The sequence below is a fragment of the Brachycentrus maculatus genome, unplaced genomic scaffold (genome assembly GCF_059751285.1).
Source record: "Brachycentrus maculatus isolate JH-2025_06_01 unplaced genomic scaffold, ASM5975128v1 h1tg000061l, whole genome shotgun sequence".
Classification (NCBI taxonomy): Eukaryota; Metazoa; Arthropoda; class Insecta; order Trichoptera; family Brachycentridae; genus Brachycentrus; species Brachycentrus maculatus.
The window spans coordinates 26,847-50,949 of NW_028280815.1; the positions used below are offsets into that span (position 1 = coordinate 26,847).

The 24,103-nt window shown below is 33.3% G+C and overlaps 1 protein-coding gene across 1 annotated transcript in view; it reads left to right on the forward strand.

The window, feature by feature from the left end:
* The first annotated feature begins 374 nt into the window (after window positions 1–374).
* LOC148311508 (calcium/calmodulin-dependent protein kinase kinase 1-like) overlaps window positions 375–24,103 on the forward strand; it is a 66,298-nt gene continuing 42,569 nt past the window's right edge. Inside the window, exons 1-2 of the mRNA XM_088256491.1 lie at window positions 375–1,141; window positions 20,251–20,304. Coding sequence (XP_088112617.1) covers window positions 407–1,141; window positions 20,251–20,304 — 789 coding nt within the window. The 5' untranslated portion in view covers window positions 375–406. The remainder of the gene's footprint in view (window positions 1,142–20,250; window positions 20,305–24,103) is intronic.

Below are 24,103 nucleotides of genomic sequence, written 5' to 3' on the forward strand. Positions count from 1 at the left end.
AAAGGCGTTAGGAAGAATAAAATAATTGATTTCTATTTAATTTTTTGACATCTCATCAAAGATGAAGAAGAATATGGAAGTCTGGGCATTTACGGGGCCGACGACCGTTATAGGCTGGTTTAAGTGATCACTTTACACACGTGTAACATTCACCAATTCTACCCTTTATTGACAACCACACTACTCAAATTCTTGGAAGCTCTATATATATGAACCAATTTAGAAACCTTGTGCTTGAATCACTAGAACTTCACTAGAGACATCTATTGAATCTAGATTATCTCATGTAATTGGAGATAATCCAGATTTTGTGAGCAAGTATTTGGACACACTCAAAATGTTGTATCTAATTTCTCATAATTTGAATTTTTGCAGACATTCCACGGTGGAGGCTGAAGGAGCCGTCATGACGCGGCCCTCCAGGCACCCCGGGGCCCAGGCGGGTCCACACGGCGACTCCCAGCTCGGGGGGCACACGCCCGGGCCCCCACTCCAGGCCTCCCCCGCCCAGCAACCCACTGTGATAACCCCCACCACGCCCAACGGCAAGACGAGAACAGAAGTCGACTTTACCCTTAGCCAATTAGACGATAGTTATAGATATACCAAACTTAACGAATCCCAACAGACTGCCGACAATGACCAAGAACGAGTAGCAATAGCGAGAAGAGAGAATAACCAAATAGCCAATGATGACAGGTCCAGAAGAGACGAATGTAACCAAGCCACTACAGTGCCTTCATTCAAACCATTGCAAAAATTAGATCTGGAGACAGAGGCTTTTGGAGAGTCTATTCCCGCATTGCTCAGGCCTCATTTAAGAGACGTACCAAAAACTCAGAGCCTAGACTTAAGACACGATGATGAAGTACCGGAATGTAGTGATAAGTCCAAAGCGAAGAGTATGGAGCCCTCGGCGCTGACCAGGGAGATGAGGGCCAGGCTACTGGTGTCTCAGCAGTCCAGGTCCCTTGGACGCGACGAGCCTGGATGCATGGGAGAGGGGTCGGAATCGCCGGGAGGTTCTCCTAGGTCCGTGAGAAGAAGACCACCTCTTCGAGAGTCGAGAAGAGTATCCATCGACGCGTCGGGCAACTACCTTCAACTGAACCAGTACAAGCTGATGGAGCCAATTGGACAGGTATTATTTTCCTATTCATTCCATCATACTACACCCTCTTCAGTTCCTCATACGTTAAACAGCTCATATCCTCGTACAAGTCGCAAAGATATTCGCGGCGTGGGCATCCTCTGGCGTTTGTTCCCTCTATAACTAGATGCAGGAAACCTTTTGTCTCAACACGTGACCGATATTTACATTGATCATGAACATCAACGGAACCCTGGTACTAATCTTTATACATGAATGACATCTCAGCACAGACGAAGAAGAATATGGATGTCTGGGTATTGGAACCTGGTTAAGTAATCACTTTACACACGTGTTACATTCACTATTATAACCATTATTGACAACCACACTACTCAAATTTTAGAAGTCATACATATCGCTCACTCCTTTCAACAACGTCATATATCAAAAATCGTCAATTTTCAGTCGTGCATGTTTTCGGAATGCCCAGAAAATCCACTATATCCCAGCATAAGTGGTATATTTTTAACTTAATATTTACCCGCTACAGGGCAGAAAGTGTTGTTTTCGCATTTTGAAGAAAAGATATTGTTTAATTATTTTTTTTAATCTACTAAATATTTTTCAAATGGAGAAAAAACCTTCAGGTTTTACCTAAAAAGATCTGTTTCACAGTAAAAAAGTTCAATAAGTGGCTGATATTTATTTTTTAATACATTGTTTTATATTCTTAAACTTTAAAAACGATCTCCTGAAAAATCAAGTTTTTTGATATATGACATTGTTGAAAGGAGTGAGTGATACGTATATGATCAATCTCATGGTGTTCCGTGATCGAGTTCACAATAGCTATCTATGGTTGGATTTAGAAAGCTTATTTCAAGCAGAAACGCTTTTATTTGTATCCAAGATCCGAACCCGGATTACTTTATATATTGGGAAACGCCTGAATGCAGGTTATGCTTTGAACAATTATTTAATTCACAACATTTTGACTGTCCAAATACTTGTTTCTCCACTCAGGATTCATTTTACATTTTGACATCTTAAAATAATTCCGTTTCGTAGAAGAGTGTGTGTGTGTGGGGGGTTCCATCCTCTCTGCCTACCCTTGCGGTGAAGCGGCGTATTGGTTAGTTAGTTAATCAACGTATTACATTAATTTACGCAGTTCTTTTAAATAACTCGCGTAAAAAACCTACATCGTATTACTTTATAATACAAGCCCGCTCGTTTACACTCACCGACCCGTTGTTTTACATTAAATTTGCCCATTTTCAGGCAAAAAAATCAACATTTTCAAAGTTATTTTCAGGGCCGGGATGCCTTATGAAAATATTTTATCTCGTTTTTACGATAGCCCAAATACGTGTTTATTTTACGAGGCGCTATTCACAATACGGTGGAATTAACGATCGGCCGACCATCGCTAAGGGCTGATAAAGAGGAATTTTATGTATCACGCGTTTTGAATATTATACGAAGAAATTCTTTTAAATATAAGCTGCTCCTATCGCTTTGAGGCATTTCAGTACGTAGAAAGAGTGTGGAAATAAAATGCGATGAGTGCATTACTCAGGCAGCTATTTTTGTCTATCGACTTCGTATTAGTATTATGTAATATAATAAAATTAAAATAACCATGAAATATTATTTTTGACATCTCATCAAAGATAAAGAAGAATATGGAAGTCTGGGCATTTACGGGGCTGACCACCGTCATAGGCTGGTTTAAGTGATCACTTTACACACGTGTAACATTCACCAATTCTACCCATTATTGACAACCACATTACTCAAATTCTTGGAAGTTCTATATATATGAACCAATTTGGAAACCTTGTTCTTGAATCACTAGAACTACACAAGAGACATCTATTGGTGAGATGTAAAGAAGCTTTTTTAATAAGCAGAAACTCTAATATTAGTATGTGAGGTCCAAACCTTGGATTATTATCACACACATGAGAAACGCCAGAAAATACCATTTTCATTTTTATTATTAAGCTTATAATTTGACCAGATAATTTATTTACAACATTTTGAGTGTGTCCAAATACTTGTTCACAAGTATTTGGACAAGTATTTGAACAAGTATTTGGACACACTCAAAATGTTGTAAACCATGAAATAAATATATAGAATACTGTAAAAACATCGGCGGGTGTGCATAAGGATATCCATGCATGTAGAAGAGGTGAAGGATGTTTTCAAAGACAAAGTAGTGTGGCGTTCTATTTTATCTGCTTTCCCTATGATGTAGCAGAGTAAAAGATTTTTTTATTTATTTATTAAACTTTTTTTATTCCCTGGGGGTGAAAATAAATACAAGTGATTTTTCACTAAAATATTCATTTGATATTATTTAAGACCTGCAGCGCAGAGCTGATCACCTTTTCTTCGTGTATCTAACAAACAAGATAACACTGCACATATACAATGCAGTGCCCTATGCACCATCGGGTGCGAATTCGTGCACATTTAAGTACAAATTTAATCGACTGAGCCACAACGAAGCATAATGGCTCATTAGACAATAATTTTTATCTGTTACTATACTTTTCTTTATTTTTTTAATTTTTTTTTTTTACCCATTTTAGTATTTCGCTGTAATTCTATGGAATTCAATATCAAATTTCATTATCATATTCTCAATATTATTAATATTTAAAGCATTTACTTTGTGGTTAGTCATTTTTAGTTATTTATTTTTTCCAAAAAAAGTTAATATTAATAATAAAACCCTTATCCCCACCCCAATGGTGCATAGGGCACTGCGTCATATAAACGGAGTGTTATTTTGATCGTTTACACTTGAAGGAAAGGTGATCAGCCCTCCGCTTCAGGTACCAGTCCAGGGTAATATTGAATAAATATTACAGTGAAAAAATCACTTATATTTATTTTACCCCCCCCTGGGAATCGAACCCGGGACCTCCAGAACGGTAACCGAGCGTGCTGACCATTACACTAATAATATACTAATATTACTAACATTTTTGTAAAAACATAAATAAGTATTCATGATCACTTTGCTGGAGTTTCTATAAAGCGCAGGGCGTCAAAGCTGAATGCTTAATATGGTAGCTAATATTGTGACATGACTGCCAATTTCTGTGTTTCTGCTGCATGTGGTTCCACAGTACAGTTGACAAAGTCAAACGGAAACCTAATTACAGGGATGCTGGTACCATCTGCGTTTGCTCTGGGTGTGCAAATAATTGTAATTGCTAATGATTTTAGGTTAGTGATAATCACCGTCGCACGTGTGCATTGTCGCGTCGTATCGCTGGATATATCGTCATTAAGGCACTTGTGTAAATGTGGGAATAAAATTTATGATTTTGTTCAACCTGTTGAAAAGTTTATTTATCAATTTACACTATAAAGTTGAAGCTCTCACTAGTCTTTAAAAACGGATTAGCTGAAGATGCTTATAAAATATATTTATGTGTAAAAATAAACGGATCTAATACAAATAAAATGATATTTTGAGTGTATCCAAATACTCCAAATAATAATATTTGGACACACTCAAAATGTTGTAAATAAATTATCTGTTCAAATTATTAGCTTAAAAAATAAAAAATAAATGATATTTACTGGCGTTTCTCATGTGTGTGATTATTATAATCCAGAATTCGGACCTCACATGCTAATAAAAGAGTTTTTGCTCAATAAAAAGCTTCTTTCCCTCTCACCAATAAATGTCTCTAGTGAAGTTCTAGTGATTCAAGAATAATGTTTCAAAATTGGTTCATATATATAGAACTTCCAAGAATTTGAGTAGTGTGGTTGTCAATAATGGGTAGAATTGGTGAATGTTACACGTGTGATCACTTAAACCAGCCTTTGACGGTCGTCAGCCCCGTAAATGCCCAGACTTCGATATTCTTCTTCATCTTTGATGGGATGTCAAAAAATAACAAATAATAATGAATTTAACACTTATGATTTAGGTACCTACTGAAACATCATTTTTAACAAAGTTATTTGAGAACACTATTTGCGGATGATTTTTCAGAAGTCAAAGTGTTAAATAGTTCCCATAAAATATCCTTAACATAGAAATGCTCAAATGTTTAAATTAGATGATGTACAAATGATGTGAATATACATACAACATTTTGAGTGTGTCCAAATACTTGTTCACAAAATCTGGATTATCTCCAATTACAGGAGTTATTTTCATATTATTTTTTGACATCTCATCAAAGATGAAGAAGAATATGGAAGTCTGGGCATTTACGGGGCTGACGACCGTCATAGGCTGGTTTAAGTGATCACTTTAAACCAGCCTATGACGGTCGTCAGCCCCGTAAATGCCCAGACTTCCATGTTCTTCTTCATCTTTGATGAGATGTCAAAAAATAATATGAATATACTTAACTCGCCTTCCCGGTGTTGTGTACCTAGTACACATTGTTTCTAAAAACCATAATATCTATATAAATATATTCCTCCATAACATATTTACGCATTGATTTAAAATAATAATATTCGTAATTATCAGAATTTATTGGGTACATCGGAGGTATTTTGTGAATATCGGAAACTAATTCGCGTATAAACAGAGCGTTAAGAGTGTACGGGAACCGCGACACTATATTCGCATCTCACTTCTGCATACTTGCACTGTGCAAGCGTGATTAGCTCAAAGCTCAATGTTCTCTGGCTAGCGGCAGTAACTTTTGGGCTTCCGACAAGAGTGGACCTATGCTTGTTCCGTGAGCGTTGCCAAATGGTTTTTTAATGTTTTCAGGAAATAAATCTAAATTATTTTAATTTTTGACTCCATTTATAATTAATTAAGGAGATTAGCAATGAATGTCCGTATTTTTCCGATTTAAAATCGCTAAGTTTTTTTATTGTGTAGTAACTACCCAACACCGGGACGCGCGTTTTTATTTTGGCAGCGGAAGGGAAAGGATACAAAAAATATCAATTTTAGTATTGAGTATTTCCTTATAATATACACCTATTTATAAAAATGTTTGTTTTTAACGTTGAGTTTCTAAAATGATGATATAAAACCTAAGATTTGTACTTTGTGTTATGGAGACACTTTATACTGAAATTTGATTTTAAGTAAACTTTCCTCGAACAAAGAGAATACGTGTTTTCATACACCCAAAGATTCCTGAAAACTTTTTTTTTGTTTACTCTCAACTTGCAAAAGAAATTGAAAATATCCATTACACTTGAGATGTTTTCGTATGTTGTAGTACTCTTGCACGATCGCTTTGTACGTTATTGAATGACACAGAGCTTTGAAGTTTCACGGTGTCGGGATATATCTGATATTTGAAATATTATCTTTGGGACAGCCCTTATTCTCAAACTTACTCACGAAGGGGCGGTGAAAGAAAAACCTGAAAAGTTTTCAGTTCGCGGAATTATACAAATGAAATCTCACTTCAATCCCATCATATCATTGAATAAATCATGTATTGCATTGAAAACACTTTTAACATTTTTTTTACAGAAATGTTAGTAATATTAGTTTATAACCACTCGTATCTTCGTCAAGATAATCACTACAATAGCATTCAAACAATACTACACGTCACCACCATAGCACTCACGTTTGATTGATTGTCCTGACGAAGAGACGGGTATGTCTCGAAACCGGTAGAAAAAAATAATTCGCGGTGAGTGGTTATATACTAATAATACCAACATTTTTGTAAAAAACATGAAAGTCAAAATGCCAGCTCCCTTGCATCCTCCCAAGTCAGATCCGCGTCCCGAAGCTCTGACGAGAACTGCCGACGAACTGTCAGCAATGGTCGTCCTGGGCACGCGAACCTGATGCCTTGTAAAAGAGGCAAGCTTGATGGCGGCTCTCAGAAGGCATACGGAGTACATGGCCAAGCCATCTGAATCGCCTTTCATTGACGACAGTTGTAACCAAGATTTGCTGCATCCTACGCCTTATCTCTTCATTCCTCACAAAGTCAAAACACTGCAAGCCTGAAATTCTCCGCAGACACCTATTCTCAAAGCTCAGTACACGGCTGCTCTGGGCCCTTGTAAGGTGCCATGTTTCACAGCCGTATAAGAGAACAGGAAAAAATGCAAATAATATAAAAAAACACAAATATTTATATATCTATATATATATATATATATATATATATATATATATATATATATATATATATATATATATATATATATATATATGAATATATATATATATATATATATATATATATATATATATATATATATATATATATATATATATATATATATGAATATATATATATATATATATATATATATATATATATATATATATATATATATATATATATATATATATATAATACACATAAAACCCCTATCCACACCCCAATGGTGATAAGCCCTCCGCTTCAAGTACCAGTCCAGGGTAGTATTGAATAAATATTACAGTGAAAAAATCACTTATATTTATTTGACCCCCCCTGGGAATCGAACCCGGGACCTCCAGAACGGTAGCCGAGCGTGCTGACCATTACAATACGGAGGCGGACAAATATTTATCTTTAAAAAAATAAAAAATAAAAGATTTACGTTTTGTCTCAAGTTGAGACCCTTTTCGTAAGAATTGAACTCTCTATCAAGTTTGAGTTTCTTAGCACGTCGACAGTGGATTTAGAAAGAGTTATCAAAAAATAATTACGGATGAACACTGCGGTGACTGATCGCTTTCTCTTAAAAAAAACTGCCAGTTGCAGAACGATCTTAATCCAAGATGGCGGAGTGCTCGAACGAATTTCCCGCCCATTAACCAAATGAGCAAACAAACACACTGGCAGAAACATCCTTTCACTGGGTGACTGCCAAATAAATAATTCATAAAAAAAATTAAAAAAATTAGACACCTTTCTGAAGTTCAATCCCAGACGATGCTACGAATTGTAACTATTGAAGGTAAAGCTTTGCAGGTAAGCAAAAAGGGAATGAATTTATTCAATCGTTTATATTTCATCATACACATTATAACTTCTTCTTCCCCGTCTTACTCCTCATTACTGAGGGTTGTGACCCTTGTCGAAGCAATGACTCTTCTCCAGTTATCCCTTGACTGCGCGGCACGTAGCGCTCTAACCACCGAGGTGCCTGCTGCTGCCTTATCTTGATCGGTCCATCGTGTGGGGGTGTTCCTCTCCCTCTCTTTTCCTCCATGCTGTTAGTCAGTCGTTCCAGGCTATCCTCATTGCCACGCGCAACGTGTCCATAAAACTGAAGAATCCGTCGTGTACTGACACTGGCCAGAGTCGAGCCATCTAATTCAATTCAATTTATTTATTTCAATTGATATATACATTAAACTATAAAAAAATTGAATCGTATACATTATAAATACATTAAAATAAAATATACGCAAGAACAATACCGTTCTGGAGGTCCCGGGTTCGATTCCCAAGGGGGGTAAAATAAATAAAAGTGATTTTTTCACTGTCATTCAATATTACCCTGGACTGGTACCTGAAGCGGAGGGCTGATCACCTTTCCTTCATGTGTAAACGATCAAGATAACACTGCGTTTATATGACGCAGTGCCCTATGCACCATTGGGGTGCGGATAAGGCTTTTATTATTTTTATTATTATATGCAAGAATAATTAGTAAAGGTGTAGAAGAATCCCGCTTCGGAAAACTCCTTCAGACACATGGAACAGATCAATATCCAATGAGATATTGTTCAACATAGCGGTAGCTCTTCCTACAGGCATAACCATCGGCAGGTTGGTCCTGTGTATTGGAATGTGTAAAACTCCTGATATAAATTAAATATATATTACACTAAAAAATACAATAATATACCCTCATTGAGTTTTTGGCGTGGCCACATTTTCCAATATTTACTTATAAAACTGTAAGAAAGAAAATTGTTTATGACATGCAATCAAATATGTATGACTTAGCCGACCAATGCGGTCTATTTCAGATCTACCCACCTCCATTTCACGTCACGAGGGTACATTTCACAATACTTATTTATAAAATTGTATGAAAAGTTTATTGTATATGATTTTAATCAAGTATGACATGGCCGAATAAAGCGATCTATTTCAGATCAACCCACCTCCTTCATCTATTATGAATATCTCTTTTATACTCAGTTTCTTTTAAATAAAATATGTTATGGATAATAGAAGGATGTTTTAAAACTTTATAACATGATAATCAAAGTCCTTTTGACCAAAAGAATTATGTTAGATTTGGTTTTGTTTGATGTGTTTGCGTTTTGGATTTTGAGGTTCTATGCACGTTTTCACAATTTATTTGTTTAGTGATTTGTGTGATGTGTTGGTAGGTACTTTTTCGTGATATTTTTGAGTAATTAATCAGTTGATATCTTAGGATTGTTGCGCATAGTAGCTTGAATACAGCATTCCAAAATTTATTTTTTTACATCTTATCAAAGATGAAGAAGAATATGGATGTCTGGGCATTTACGGGGCTGATGATCGTCATAGGCTGGTTTAATAGATCACTTAATAGATACATAGATACAAGTTTCACCAAGAAATTTCAGTCCAAAAAACCTAATTATGGTATGATATTTAGGACGATAAAATCAATTGAAAAAACGTATTTGAGTATTCTGTGTCAAAGGCGTTAGGAAGAATAAAATTTTTGATTTCTATTTAATTTTTTGACATCTCATCAAAGATGAAGAAAAATATGGAAGTCTGGGCATTTACGGGGCTGACGATCGTCATAGGCTGGTTTAAGTGATCACTTTACACACGTGTAACATTCACCAATTCTACCCATTATTGATAACCACACTACTCAAATTTATGGAAGTTATATATATATGAACCAATTTTGAAACATTATTCTTGAATCACTAGAACTCCACTAGAGACATCTATTGGCGAGATGAAAATAAGCTTTTTATTAAGCAGAAACTCTTTTATTAGTATGTGAGGTCCGAATCCTGGATTATCATCACACACATTTGGAGATAATCCAGATTTTGTGAGCAAGTATTTGGACACACTCAAAATGTTGTATTCCAAAATTTGAGTGTGGTTGTCAATCATGGGTACAAAACTGAATGTTACTCGTATATGAAGTGGTCACTAAAAACCGGCCAATGATAGATCGTGAGCCCTGTAAACGTTTTACATAAATTCTTCATACTCATTGCGATAGGTTTTCACTTCAAACTGGACGTTTTACAAACCGGAATTGACGTTTGACGATTCAACTTGGACTTTTTACAAAACAAATCACTAATTTTGTATTGTATTTTACAAAATGAAAATTATAAAAAATATATAAAATGTAGTACTCATGGATAGGATTCAAATTAATATTGAAAATCTTGTATGAAAACGTCCAAATTAAAGTGAAAAATCTGTATCTTTGAACTTTTCACATAGGACTTTTTATAAAACAAATTACTAATTTTGTATTGTATTTTACAAAACGAAAGAATTAAAAAAATATTTGTTCAAAGTAGTACTCATGGATAGGATTCAAATTAACATAGAAAATCTTTTCTGAAAACGTTCAATTTAAAGTAAAAACCTGTATCCATAAAAAAATATTGGTTAATCCTTAAGTAAGTCGAATTCCTACCGGATTGAAAACAATAAACGAGTTAGCAATATTGGAGCAGTGCCAGCAGACCTAGCGCTTTTGCAATTCTCTTACAGATAGCTACTAATCTTCTTTAATTAATTTCTCTATAAAGCAGTGCTTTTGTTTCCCTGAGCTTCTTCACCTATATGCGTCATCTGTATCCCTTATAACAAGAGTGGCCATTTCCAATTATTGCAAAATGAATCCAGGAAAAAGAAAACAAAATCATTGGTCTGAGAATTTGTGATGAATTTTTCAAATCTACCTTATCTTTTCTTACTATCCTACCTGCAGACAAGTCTCTAAAATAAAAAGCTTAACGGGTTATTCCTTTAAATAAAAATAAACAATTTAATATGAATCGAAAGAAAACTTCTACTTTGAGATTCAAAAATGATTTTACAAGAGCTTAAAGCAGTACCAATACAATTCTAAAAGAACTTTAAATTTGGGAACCAAATATTCCAATAATTTTCGTTCAGATGTAAAAAAAGAAGATATAAAAAAATACAAAGAAAAAAGTATGAATAATAAACAATGAGTATAAGTCCCTCTACAAGCACAAAAGCTTAGATCTTTTTTGGAAAGGAACAGCGTAACTAGTAGTACATATTGAGATATGTTAAAAGTAAAAATGTGTAGTAAAGAATTTACTTGTAATATTTTTTGTAACTTTATGAAATAAATAAATGTATATTTTTTTTAAATTTGTAAAAGAAACATTTTTTGATTATCTACATTTGTAAAAAAAATGCATTCCTTTAGAGACTTGATATACTAAAAACGTGTCGTTGAATTTTGAGTATGATATTAAAAAAAAATTAGCTTTTTTAAAATTGTAACATGTAACTTAAGAATAGTAAAACTTCGATATAAATGTGTGGTTGAATTTCTGAACATGTGGTTTACGAAAAGAATTTGTAACTTACGATATAAAATTGTTTTCGTCTGAGTTTTTACTACGAAACTACCCGTTTGGTATATTTTGGCGTAATAATTTACAACATAAAAAAGATAAATAAAATTACTCAACGAAAAAATTCAATATATAAAAACATAAGAATAGTTATAAAAGAAGACAATTTAAACATGTCGCCAAAAAGAAATAAAAAATAATTTAAAATCATTTATTCTTGTATCGAATCTCACAAAAAATACTCAATTCTATTGAGATTTTACTCTATATATATCGTAGTCGTACAGGAAGAAGTAACCAACTAATATAATGTAAAATATTCAGGAGGGTCATTTAAGTCAATTTTGCTTAGCAAGAAAATAAACATCAATGCAGTAAGTCATTTTAAACAAATCAATATATTATACTTCCAAGTTTAAAATCCTTTGGGATTTTTTTCAGGGTAATATTAAGCTAGTAAAATAGCCAATATTGGATCACGTCTTTGTAAAAAATACACTTGGTCACTTTCTCCTGTATGACTACGATATGTTTAAAGGTTCTTCTAAATTATCATTGAAAGAACTTTTATTAAGCGTTGGATTAAGGTTTCTTTAAGTGAAAATAATGTTAACAGACGTGTAAAGTGGGCGCTCTTAGCCAGTTTTAATAGGGCGGTTAGCACTTTCAAGTTGTAGCATAAATCACAACTTTCTCATACTTTTGACATACTTACCGCGACTTAGTTAAGTCCTTAATTACTACCAGTTAACGTTACTTTAAGTAGTGCCAGTTGGAATTGCGCCAGAAAATAATTTAAAGGAAATACGCCATAAACTGCGATGTACGGCACGTTTTCTATAAGGTCTTTTATAAAGAAACATATTGCTCATTTGGTGCAATAATGGCGTAATTACACTTTTAGAATATTACAGGAGATGCCATTCAGACGTTGTAGCAACAGAAATGGCCCCATTTTTCTCAATTCTACAACAACACTCGCGCCATCTCGCAGCATTTCACCATAAAATCAATTCTGTCCATGTTTCTCCTGATATAAATAGTCTTTCCGCACATTTTGACACATCGCTCATTCCTTTCAAGAACGTCATAAATAAAAAAAACTTGATTTTTCAGGAGAACGTTTTTAAAGTTTAAAAATATAATACAATGCATGAAAAATAAATATCAAGTCACTTATTGAACTTTTTACTGTGCAACAGATCTTTTAAGGTAAAACCTGAAGGTTTTTTCTCCATTCGAAAAATATTTAGTATATTTCAAAAAATAATTAAACAATACACTTTCCTCAAAATGCAAAAACAACACTTTCTGCCCTTAGCGGGTAAATATTAAGTTAAAAATATGCCTCTTTTGCTGGGATATAGTACATTTTCTGGGCATTCCGAAAACATGCACAACTGAAAATTGACGATTTTTGATTTATGACCTTCTTGAAAGGAGTGAGCGATATGTTCTTTGAGTTTTTTTTTAATTGTAATTACGTTATTGTTGCACCAATATTAATACTCTCCTTGAAAATTAGGTCATTGAAACAAAATTATTACGATTTGATTTGAAAGAGAAAAAGAAGACAAATGAATCACAATGGAATTTTTTTTTAAATTGGACCCGAAGTTTAATTTATTTGTTATTTATTTTCATATTATTTTTTGACACCTCATCAAAGATGAAGAAGAATATGAAAATCTGGGCATTTACTGCATAGACTTCCATATTCTTCTTAACCTTTGATGAGATGTCAAAAAATAATATGAAAATAACTCCTGTAAGTGGGAGATAATCCAGATTTTGTGAACAAGTATTTGGACACACTCAAAATGTTGTAAACATTATTTATTTATTTATTTTTATTTTAAAAGCAAATACACAGGTATCTTTAATTATCTTTATTTGTAATTAGGGACTCGTATTCTTAGTTATCCTTAATATTTTTATTAAGGTATATCCTTTCTTTTATTTTTACCTTGCAATGTGCCATTATTATATTCTGTTAAGAATAAATAAGTACATTCTGTTTCCATTTTCAGTATACGTACGTCCATTTTCAAATAATTATATTCCAAACCAGAGCTTTTAAACTTTAAAAGCTTTCAAAGAAGTCTTAATTTTTAACGACATTATAATTGATGCCTCGATACTGTTGACGGGCAAAAGATAATTAAAATCATTCTTAAGAATACATCGCTTTGAAAAGTTTTTATTTCATAATTTCGCTTTTGATATTTATACAAGATAAGCTCATTTGCAACTTTTTAATATTTGTTTTTCTGATTGTATAAACTCGTAAATTAGAAAATCTGTCGGAAAGTTTTAAATTGATTGTATGGCTTTAAACTTTTAAAGACATTTTAATTGTCCCGCGACTGAAATTCAAGACGAATCAATAATGCATTTATTTCATTCAAGTTCATTCTAATTATGTTTTTGAAAGTGTAAACGTGTGTTAATAAAAAAATATAAATATCTTCTTCTTCTTCTTCTTGGTGTAGGCCTTGTGGCCTGTTTTTAAGAGGGATAGGCCTCCTGCAATGTTGGTTCCCGGCTATCGATCCATCTCATTGGTAGTCTGCCCGGGAGTCGTCTACCGTGGCCGTACAGTGCGATATGGGGGAGTCTTTAAATTGAAGATAATCTAGATTTGTGAACAAGTATTTGGACACACTCTAAATGTTGTAAATATCAAAAAGTGACTTATTCTCGCTTTTACGAGTAAATGCTACATACAGTACGCGATGTACGATGTGCAAACAAAGCATGTACAAACAGTTGTAGCTAGCCAAGACGCAACGGTCACAAGACAACCCCGACCTTCCCCGTTTATGAGGGAAAATAAAAAAGTCGAGGTTTTCTGACTTGTGAAAATTAACCCCATAAAACTAAACAGAGCAATGTGATAAACCTTTTCAATCCGCCCGGACGACAGAACGAGTCTGTCAAACAAACTGACAAACTTGAAATATAGGGTGGCGCAATAAGTATTAATATATATTTTAATATTATTTTTTACATCTCGTCAAAGCTGAAAGAGAATATGGTAGTCTGGGCATTCACTAATTCTACCCATTATTGACAACCACACTACTCAAATTCTTGGACGTTCTATATGTACGAACCAATTTAGAAACCTTGTTCTTGAATCACTAGAACTTCATTAGAGACATCTATTGGTGAGGTGTAAAGAAGCTTTTTACTAAGCAGAAACTCTTATATTATCTAGCCTATGACGGTCGTCAGCCCCGTAAATGCCCAGACTTCCATATTCTCTTTCATCTTTGATGAGATGTCAAAAAAATATGAAAATGACTCCTGTAATTGGAGATATTCCAGATTTTGTGAACAAGTATTTGGACACACTCAAAATGTTGTAAATATATATTTTTATGATAGAAGTGGTGTTTATGAAATTTTGTGTTTAGACTGTGATAAAAAATATAATGTCCAAACTGCAAGAAATCGACGTCGTTAGAATCAAAGAACATCGCCGTGGACTTACTAGTGATTATTTTTAATTTATTCATTTATTAGAGTTCGCGAATGAAAGGTGCCGTAGCGTAGTTGGGTAGTCGCTCGATTGTGAAATTTGCGTCGCGGGTTCGTTTGACGCCAAGTGCAAAATAAATTCAACAAAGATTTTCAATTGTTATGGGTGTTTGTGATGTATTTTTCGCATTTGCCTTCCCCATGCTTACTATCCTACCTGCAGACAAGCCTCTGAAAGTAGATGCCTTGCAATTATTCCATTTGAAAAAAACCTAATTAAAAACTACTTATTTTACTCTCACACACACAAATTATTGCACTCACTTGCATACAAAGGGGAAGTCATGAATAATTTAGAATTTTTTTTATCCAAATTTAAAAAAAAAAACATTAATTAATAATATGCTCTCTCTAGTTATTACCCCACCCACCTTTACTAATACCTGAATAAAATTTGCTTGTTAGTTTTTGTAATCACCTGTTGATGAAAACATCTGCAATAATCGAAACTAGTAGTGTAAAATGAAATGAAATGAAATTAATGATCTAATACAAGTATTTCATTTTTAATAATCATCACGTACCATCACAAAATTAATGCAAAATCAGTGACTACCGAATCGATTAATGAAACTTTCTCTTTTCGTTATTCTTCTTCTTCTTCTTCATGAGCCCTCTGACCTCCACTGCTGGAGGCCTCTTCCTCTTCTTTGCATTTCCTCCGGTCGGTTGCTGCTTGCAGCCAGTTTCTACCCCCCACAGCGACTATGCCGTCGGACAATCTCTTTTGGGGTCTTCCGACACCTCTTTTGTTCTCCTAAGGTCTGCATCGTAAAATTTTCTTGTCGTTAGCGATTGAAAATTTTATTTATAAAAAAAAACGCGCTTAGAGTGTCAGAAATGAAGACTCTAAGAAGCGTATCAGGCAAGAGTCTTCGAGATAGAATAAGAAACGCCAGGATCAGGGAAATATGCGAGATCGAAGATGTCGTTAGGTGGGGATGGCAACGAAGGAGACAATGGTATGCGCATGTGAGGAGAATGGAACTATCCAGACTCTTCACATCGCACTGTACGGCTAACCCTATGGTAGACGACTCCCGGGCAGACCACCAAAGAGATGGATCAACAGTTGAGAATCGACACCGCAGGAGGCTAATCCCTCTTAAAAACAGGCCGCAAGGTCTACACCAAGCTGAAGAAGAAAAAAATCTTCGGTTGGAAACGTGTAACGGTGGCTATTGAACCACCCTTGAACGGAACATTTATTAACATAGTAATAACCCTACTCACCTTCACGGGGGTTGTGTTTTCCTTTGTGCTTTCTTACAAAAGGCTTTTCGCAACTGCTAAAGTCCTCTGTTCACCCCGAGGGATGTGAAAGCTCTAAAGTGAGTAAATAAAACATTTCCAAACCACACGCCGCGAGAATAACATCTACAATTTTATATGTACCCAACCGTGTAATCACCGGATTTGAACTTAAATATTTTATTTTTAATTTAATCCTGGCTCGGTAAGTACATTTCATTTCAAATTGGAAGTTTAACAAAACAAATTGTCATATTATTTTTTGACATCTCAATATAGATGAATATACTATCAAAAATTCAAACTTTTACAAAATACAATATTTCTTATTTTTCATCTTACTCCTCATTACTGAGGGTTGTGACCCTCGTGGAAGCAATGACTCTTCTCCAGTTATCCCTTAACTGCGCTGCACGTAGCGCTCCAACCATCGAGGTGCCTGCTGCTGCCTTAACTTGATCGGTCCATCATATGAGGGATCTCCCTCTCTTCAAAATATAATATAACATCCAATTTTTAACAACATTTTTAGTGTGTCCAAATACTTGTTCATATATTTGGATTGTCTCCAATTATTGGAGTTATTTATCCATATTATTTTTTGATTTCTTAACATAGATTCAGAAGAACATAAATGAGCCTAAATGCCCAGCCTAAATGTAGTAAGCCCCGTAAATGCTCAGACTTCGGTATTCTTCTTCATCTACGTTGAGATATTAAAAAATATTATAAATATCGTTCAGAAAATATACAAAAACACATTAAGTAAATATATTGAAAAAATCATGGCAGACTTGCCACCGGAAATCTCTTTCCGCCGACCGGAATTACGAAACAGGAAGTGAAGATGGTTTCGAATTTACACTATGGATTATCTGCTCTTTGATATGAAGTTATCATATATTTTGATTTGATGTTTTTTATATATATATTTTATGGATATTTATATAAGTGTCTATAATTTTCTTTATAATAACTAAAAAACAGTCTGTAAATAATCCAATGTACACAAATAACCGGCTTGATTAAAACTGAAATAAGTCTGATATTACTTTTTTCGGAGCTGGTTATTTAAAGGGTAGACCTCTAAAAAAAAAATCGTGATCTCTAGGGGTATATTGACGTCTGTTAACTAAACACTTTAGAAATCCTGAAAACCTACCCCAAACAACCCACCTTCTCGGATCAAATGCTTATATACGAGTTAAAAGTACACTCTCTTTATGGCGACAAACGGACCCCTCAGAGTAGAGATGTGACTAATGGGTGACTGTTAATCGATTATCCGATGAGGATGATATTCATGACTTTTTCTAGGCTAGATTTCTTTTCAGCTAAAATAATTGGTCGAAATTTTCAAATATATTATTATGAGGTTAAAAGACGCAATACGCATCTTATTTTTGCATTGATTGCTGGATTCATTTATGCGCTTGAATAGTAAAACTGATTTACTTAAAAAAAAAAATTATAGAAAAAAGATAATTTATGATTTATAGAAGTGAAGCATGGAGTTGGCAAAAGAAGGATGAAAGCAAGTCTGAATGCAATCAAAATACGATGACTGATGGATGTGCTGAAAACGATGTACGATATTCGAATGTCAAAACAGTGAAAGAAGCATGGCAGAAATAAGTATTATAGTTTTTTTAACGACATCTTAACAGAGATGAAGAAAAATATGGAGGCCTGGGCATCAACAGGGCTTACGACCGTCATAGGCTTGGTTGAGTGATCACTTTACACACGTGTAACATTCACCAATTCAAGCCATTATTGACAACCGCACCACGCAATTTTTTATATTTTTTCTAAATATATTGATAAAACTCATTACATAGTACATGTGAGTTCACAATAGTCATATATGTTGGATTGAGGAGAGCTTTTATTTGGCAGAGACCCTTTCTATTTAAAGATGGCTATTGTGAACTCATATGTAGTGTGCCACGAGATTGATCAGTATATCTAGGAGTTCCAAAAATTTGGTTTGTGCGGTTGTCAATCATGGGTAGAGTTGGTGAATATTGCACGTGTGTAACGTGATAATTTAACCAGCTTATGATAGGTCATAAGCTCTTTAAATACTCAGACTTCCATATTCTTATTTTTCCATGTTGAGATATCAAAATTTAAATTTTTTAAATTGCCAATAAATTAAAACCTACACTAAAGACGTGATAAGCTTCAAATGATCGAACTATGTAATGATTGTTTTTAAATTCTTTATTTCATTCGGGTTTTAATTCAATCGACCATGTCTACTTCAGACCAAAGACGAAACACCATACCGAAAACAATGCGCCCTACCGAATAACTCAACACATTACAAAGAAAATCGTGTTTGTGCTGCCGTTGTGTAGTTTTCTTACTACGGTATTTTCTTTTGGTAGAGAACAGTTGGTAAAATTAATCGTCTCAATAACAGAAATTGAGGTTTACCCTGAAAACTGAGAATATATTTTTTTGGTAAACAAAACATTTGTTTGCATTTTAATTGATACAAAATCATTCCTGGTTAAAAGCAAAGACTTTGAATGCAGAATACATATTTCACAACATTTGTGGGTGTGTGCAAAGCCTTGTTAGTATCTTGTTTACGTCTAAATAAAAGGGTATCTGCTTAATAAAACGGGGTTTCTCGAACCATCCATAGATGGCTACCTTAAACTAAAAAATTAAGCGTCACAAGATGTATGATAAACGTATTAGTTTTTGATTTCCTTATAATTTGGATGTATGCAAGATCCGAACCTCATATCAATTTTTACATCCTAGAAAACGCCAGAAAACAGGATTTGGTATTTATTATGCAGCTTATATGTAATTTGACCAGTAATTGGACATACTTACAATGTTTTAAATTGTCGATAAAATAAAGAAAGGAGTATTGAGATAGTTTGGACATGTAGAACGGAGGAGTAAGGAAAGGACGGTAATAAAAATTAATGAAGCGGATGTAGTTGGATATAGGAGAATGGTATTATTAATTTCCTGATAATACGGATCCAAAACCATTTTCAAAATGGCAAAGTTGTAAAAAAAAATGTCGACACTATTTATAGATTAGGCGTTTAATTTGTAAAACTCCATTTTAATTTATGAATTAAACGTTAAACAAACACATATTTTTTGTGTCTACTAAATTGTATTTTATTGTTAAAAAAACACATAAAAATTAATTTTGGGATAATTGTTTCGTCTAGTTATGGCATTTTTAAACGAATGTGAAGATAAAATGAACTGATGTTTCTTATAAAGCGAAACAATCCTAGGTACTTAAGTAATAGTTTAAGTAGTAATAATTCGTTTCGAAGAGGAAGATCTTAACCACATATTCTTTGTTTGCCCTATAAATGACCAAATGCCAATTTTTTTTAAATCTCTGGCCTGCTTATTCCCCTCCCTACAGATATCCATCTCATCCTGGCGAGCAGGAACCCAATTATGTACAGACTTTTAGTTGTTTTTCTGAAATTAAATGGAATAAATTTAAAGTTTTTCTTTATAATTTATAGTCTATCATATTTTATAATTAAGAATTCAATTAACTTGACATTGGCAAATGCATTGTATTACATGTGCAACGCCATTCTATATTAAAAAAAAGTAGTAATAATATACGGGAGACAACAATAGTTAACGGGTCATGTCAACAATTGTCACAAAATATATTTTTTATGTGCTTTTTTAAACAATAAAATACAAGTTTTATTTAACAATTATTACATAAATATCGACACTACATAGATAAAGGGTTGTTTTTCATTGTAATCCCAGTCCGGATTCGTTTTCACGAGTTTACTGAAACTTTGTATAAGAAGGGTGTACTTATAACTTTTTCGTTTTATTTCAGGGATCTTACGGGATTGTGAAACTAGCATACAACGAGGAGGATGACACCAATTACGTGAGTATTCCCGATACACAGTTTCATACTTTTTCGATTAATTCAAATTCGAAAAATAACAATTTTAAAATATAAACCAGGATGAAATGAGGAATTGTAGTTTTCTTCAGGGTTTTTAATTTTTAAATTCAAACCTTTTTATCCTTTGATTGATGAGATTCCATGAATTTTTTTTTGAAAAAATCTTAAAATGAAAATTTTCTTTTTTATGGTTTTTATATTTTAAATTCTTAATGAAAATCTTATTTGTAAAAAAAACGTAAAATGATAGTTTTGTGAAGAGATTTAATTTTTAAAATTTAGACTCTCCTTTTTGGCTTCTGAGTTTTCAATTTATTAATGTTTCAGTATTACAAAGCGTCAGTATTATATTACTTTTTAAAAAATCAAACGCCTTTCTTTCATAATAATTCATTCTACAGAATGTTTGTAAAAGAGATCAAAGGCGAAATAATATAACAAAACTTAAAAGAACTTTAAAAAACTTTAAAAATATATATTTATTTCTTGAAATTTACAATATCTTTTTGATGTCACAAACAATTCATTTTATACATTGTCAACTTACGACTCAAACTATTCCTTTATTAGATGACATCTTTTACTGTTTATTTTACAGAAAAAGGAACTAGAGTTGAAGAATTTTCATTCGAGTTTCTAAGAATTATGCTTTCCTGGTAACAATTTATGCGCAAAAAGTGGTTTCTCTATAAAGTTTTCTCTAACATCTAATACAAACAATGTCTTACTTAAATCTTATGACTTCGGATAGAAAACAAGGTAGAAAACAATTCAAAATAAATTACATATATTTTTTTTTTTAGATGGGATTTGCATTTATTATTTACCTTGCTTATTATGTACAAGGTAACTTACATATATTGGTTTTTATCTTCAAATTGAACGTGATATTGTATTTTATAAAAATGTTTGGATTCTTTCAAATATATTATTAATTGATTCGGCATTACCTTTGTTGAATGACATATTGATTTTTTTTAAAATTAAACACTTGAATATACATACCACTTAATGAGTTTTATTTATATATACGACTAGTTTCGAAAACTTACAGATGTTTTCATATTCTGGTAAAAATTCAAACAGTTTTAATTTTTACCAGAAGATGAAAACATCTGTAAGTTTTCGAAACTAGTCGTTTATATAAATAAAACTCATGAAGTGGTATATTCAAGTGTTTAATTAAAAAAAAAGGTCTTAAAAATATATCCATATTAGTACTACATATACCGCCAGTATGAACGCCTGTCCATATCTTCAATTCTTAATACTAGCAAGTGTGTTGGTCGCCTTTTCCCCGCAGGGGTAGGCAGAGAGAATAGAACGCCACACCACTCTGTCTTTGCAAACATTATTCGCCTCTTCGACTTTCATGCATCTCCTCATACATACCCGCCGATTATTTCGACTCCTAACCTGTTTGACAAACCTAATCATTACAAGTTTTTTTCGGTCTTCCTCTGCTAATTTTTCGAACTAATTTGCTTTGTAAATTTGTTTTACCGATCTTTCCTCACTCATTTGTTCCACGTGTCCAAACCATCTCAACACACCTTTCTTAATTTTATCGATCACGCTAATCTTTATCTTTTACTTTGAATACGTTTTTAAAAATTTCAACAGATTTATAAAATACAATATGACGTCCAATTTGTTTTATAAAACGTTAAATTTTATTTGTAAGGCATCCAATTTGGACATTTTTCGTCCAATATGAAGTGGATAACCTGTATAATTGGGATCGAGTCCATTATGCGTTATCTACCCATGAAAAGTTTATCGCTAAAATAAATAAAAAATCGCTCAATTCTTCTAGTTTATGTTTATAAGGGGTCTATTTATAGAAAGGGCCATTTCAAACTATCGTGTTGAGCAGTCATTTCATAGTCGAAAAACTGTTTTTTTTTTACCAAGCTCGCCTGACAATTTGAATTTGAATAATCCCAATCTTATAACCCCAAAGCACGTTTCTTTTGTCGTTTATAGTGATGATATTAGCGTTTATATATTGAAGTCATACAGGAGAAAGTGACCAAGTGCATTTTTTACAAAAACGTGATCATTCACTATTTGATATCTTAGTAGCTTAATATTGCCCTGAAAATAATCCCAAAGGATTTCAAACTTGGAAGTATAATATATTGAAATGTTAAAAATGACTAACTGCATTGATGTTTATTTTCATGCCAAGCAAAAGCGACTAAAATGGCCCTCCTGAACATTTTCCGTTTTGTTAGTTGGTTACTTTCTCCTGTACGACTTTGACTTCCATAAATCTTAACTATATTGTTTTAAATTGGGTTTTAAAACATCAATCAAAACCGGTAGCCATTAGCCCATTGTGGGGTCTTATATATATGATGTTTTATATTATATTTAGATTTAACCAAATGTGAATTGGTTATTTTCTATAACATCATCTAGACCAGTGGTTGTCAAACTCATTAGTTGACAAAGTCAAATGTCCACAGTATATATATATATATATATATATATATATATATATATATATATATATATATATATATATATATATATATATATATATATATATATATATATATATATATAACCTTGAGATTTCTATTGAGAGACACATCTCTAAAACTAAAAACTATATAGAGGCAGGTACAGTACCATCTTAGGTCCTCTGACGTCGACTTTCACTTTGAAAATAATTGTCGCCTGCTTTCGAAATCCGCCAGATCCAAGTCGATTTTACAAAAAATGCAAATTTCTCCAGGTAACTTTTATGTTTTAAAGATTTGTCTATCTTTATATAAAATATCATGAAATAGATAATTTTCCCATTTTTTTAGAAAATCATTCAGTATTTAAAAAAAAACCGAGACGCAAACCGATAATGACGTCATCTTAATTTTTTACCTGTCCCCGCTCTGATTGGCCGATATGGGTCAGAAGGCAAGTTCCATGAATATAGCGGAATTTGAAATACAATGCTGTTTTTAAGTATTTTTTATCAGGTGTTTTAAGTGTATAAATGTTTTAAGTGTATTGGCGTTCCGGTAGAGTTTGTATTTTAAAATCTTATAAAATTAGATCTGGCGGATTTTGTAAGTAGGCGACACAATTGTTCTTGTCTTGGGCAGCCCTTACTAGCGCCTCGACGGTCCTGATCCCCGTCCGATCTCGTATACATCCGAAGTCAGGAGATTTGTCTTCTGCCCACACCTCGTCGACCCTTTCTTAGATGCAATAGCTCGTACTTCTCCTCTGATACATGCTCTAGATAGGACACCTTCCGGACATTGATATAAGTCAACAACTGTATTCCTCCTACTCAAACTTTTTGGACCACATTCACGCTGCCGACCTAACCCAGATCCATGATATCCACTATTTTGGTCCTGTTCCCGATTTCTTCATTTCTTACTTTATCCCTCAGGCTCAAACCAAGCGTGGACATTTCCATGGATCGCTGAGTGCATTTGAGCTTTTCAGCCTTTTTTGTGAGAGCCATAGCTTCAAGTGCACATGACGCTCACTCCATTCCACAACGTCATATTTAAAAAAAAAAGATTTTTCAAGAGATTGTGTTTAAAGTTTAAGAATATAAAAAAAATATTTAAAATAAATATCAAGCTACTTATTGAACATTTTACTGTGCAACAGATCTTTTTAGGAAAAACCTGAAGGTTTTTCTCCATTTGAAATTTATTAAGTATATTTAAAAAAATAATTAAACAATACATATTCTTCAAAATGCAGAAACAACACTCTGCCCTGTAACGGGTTAATATTAGTTTAAAATGTCCCG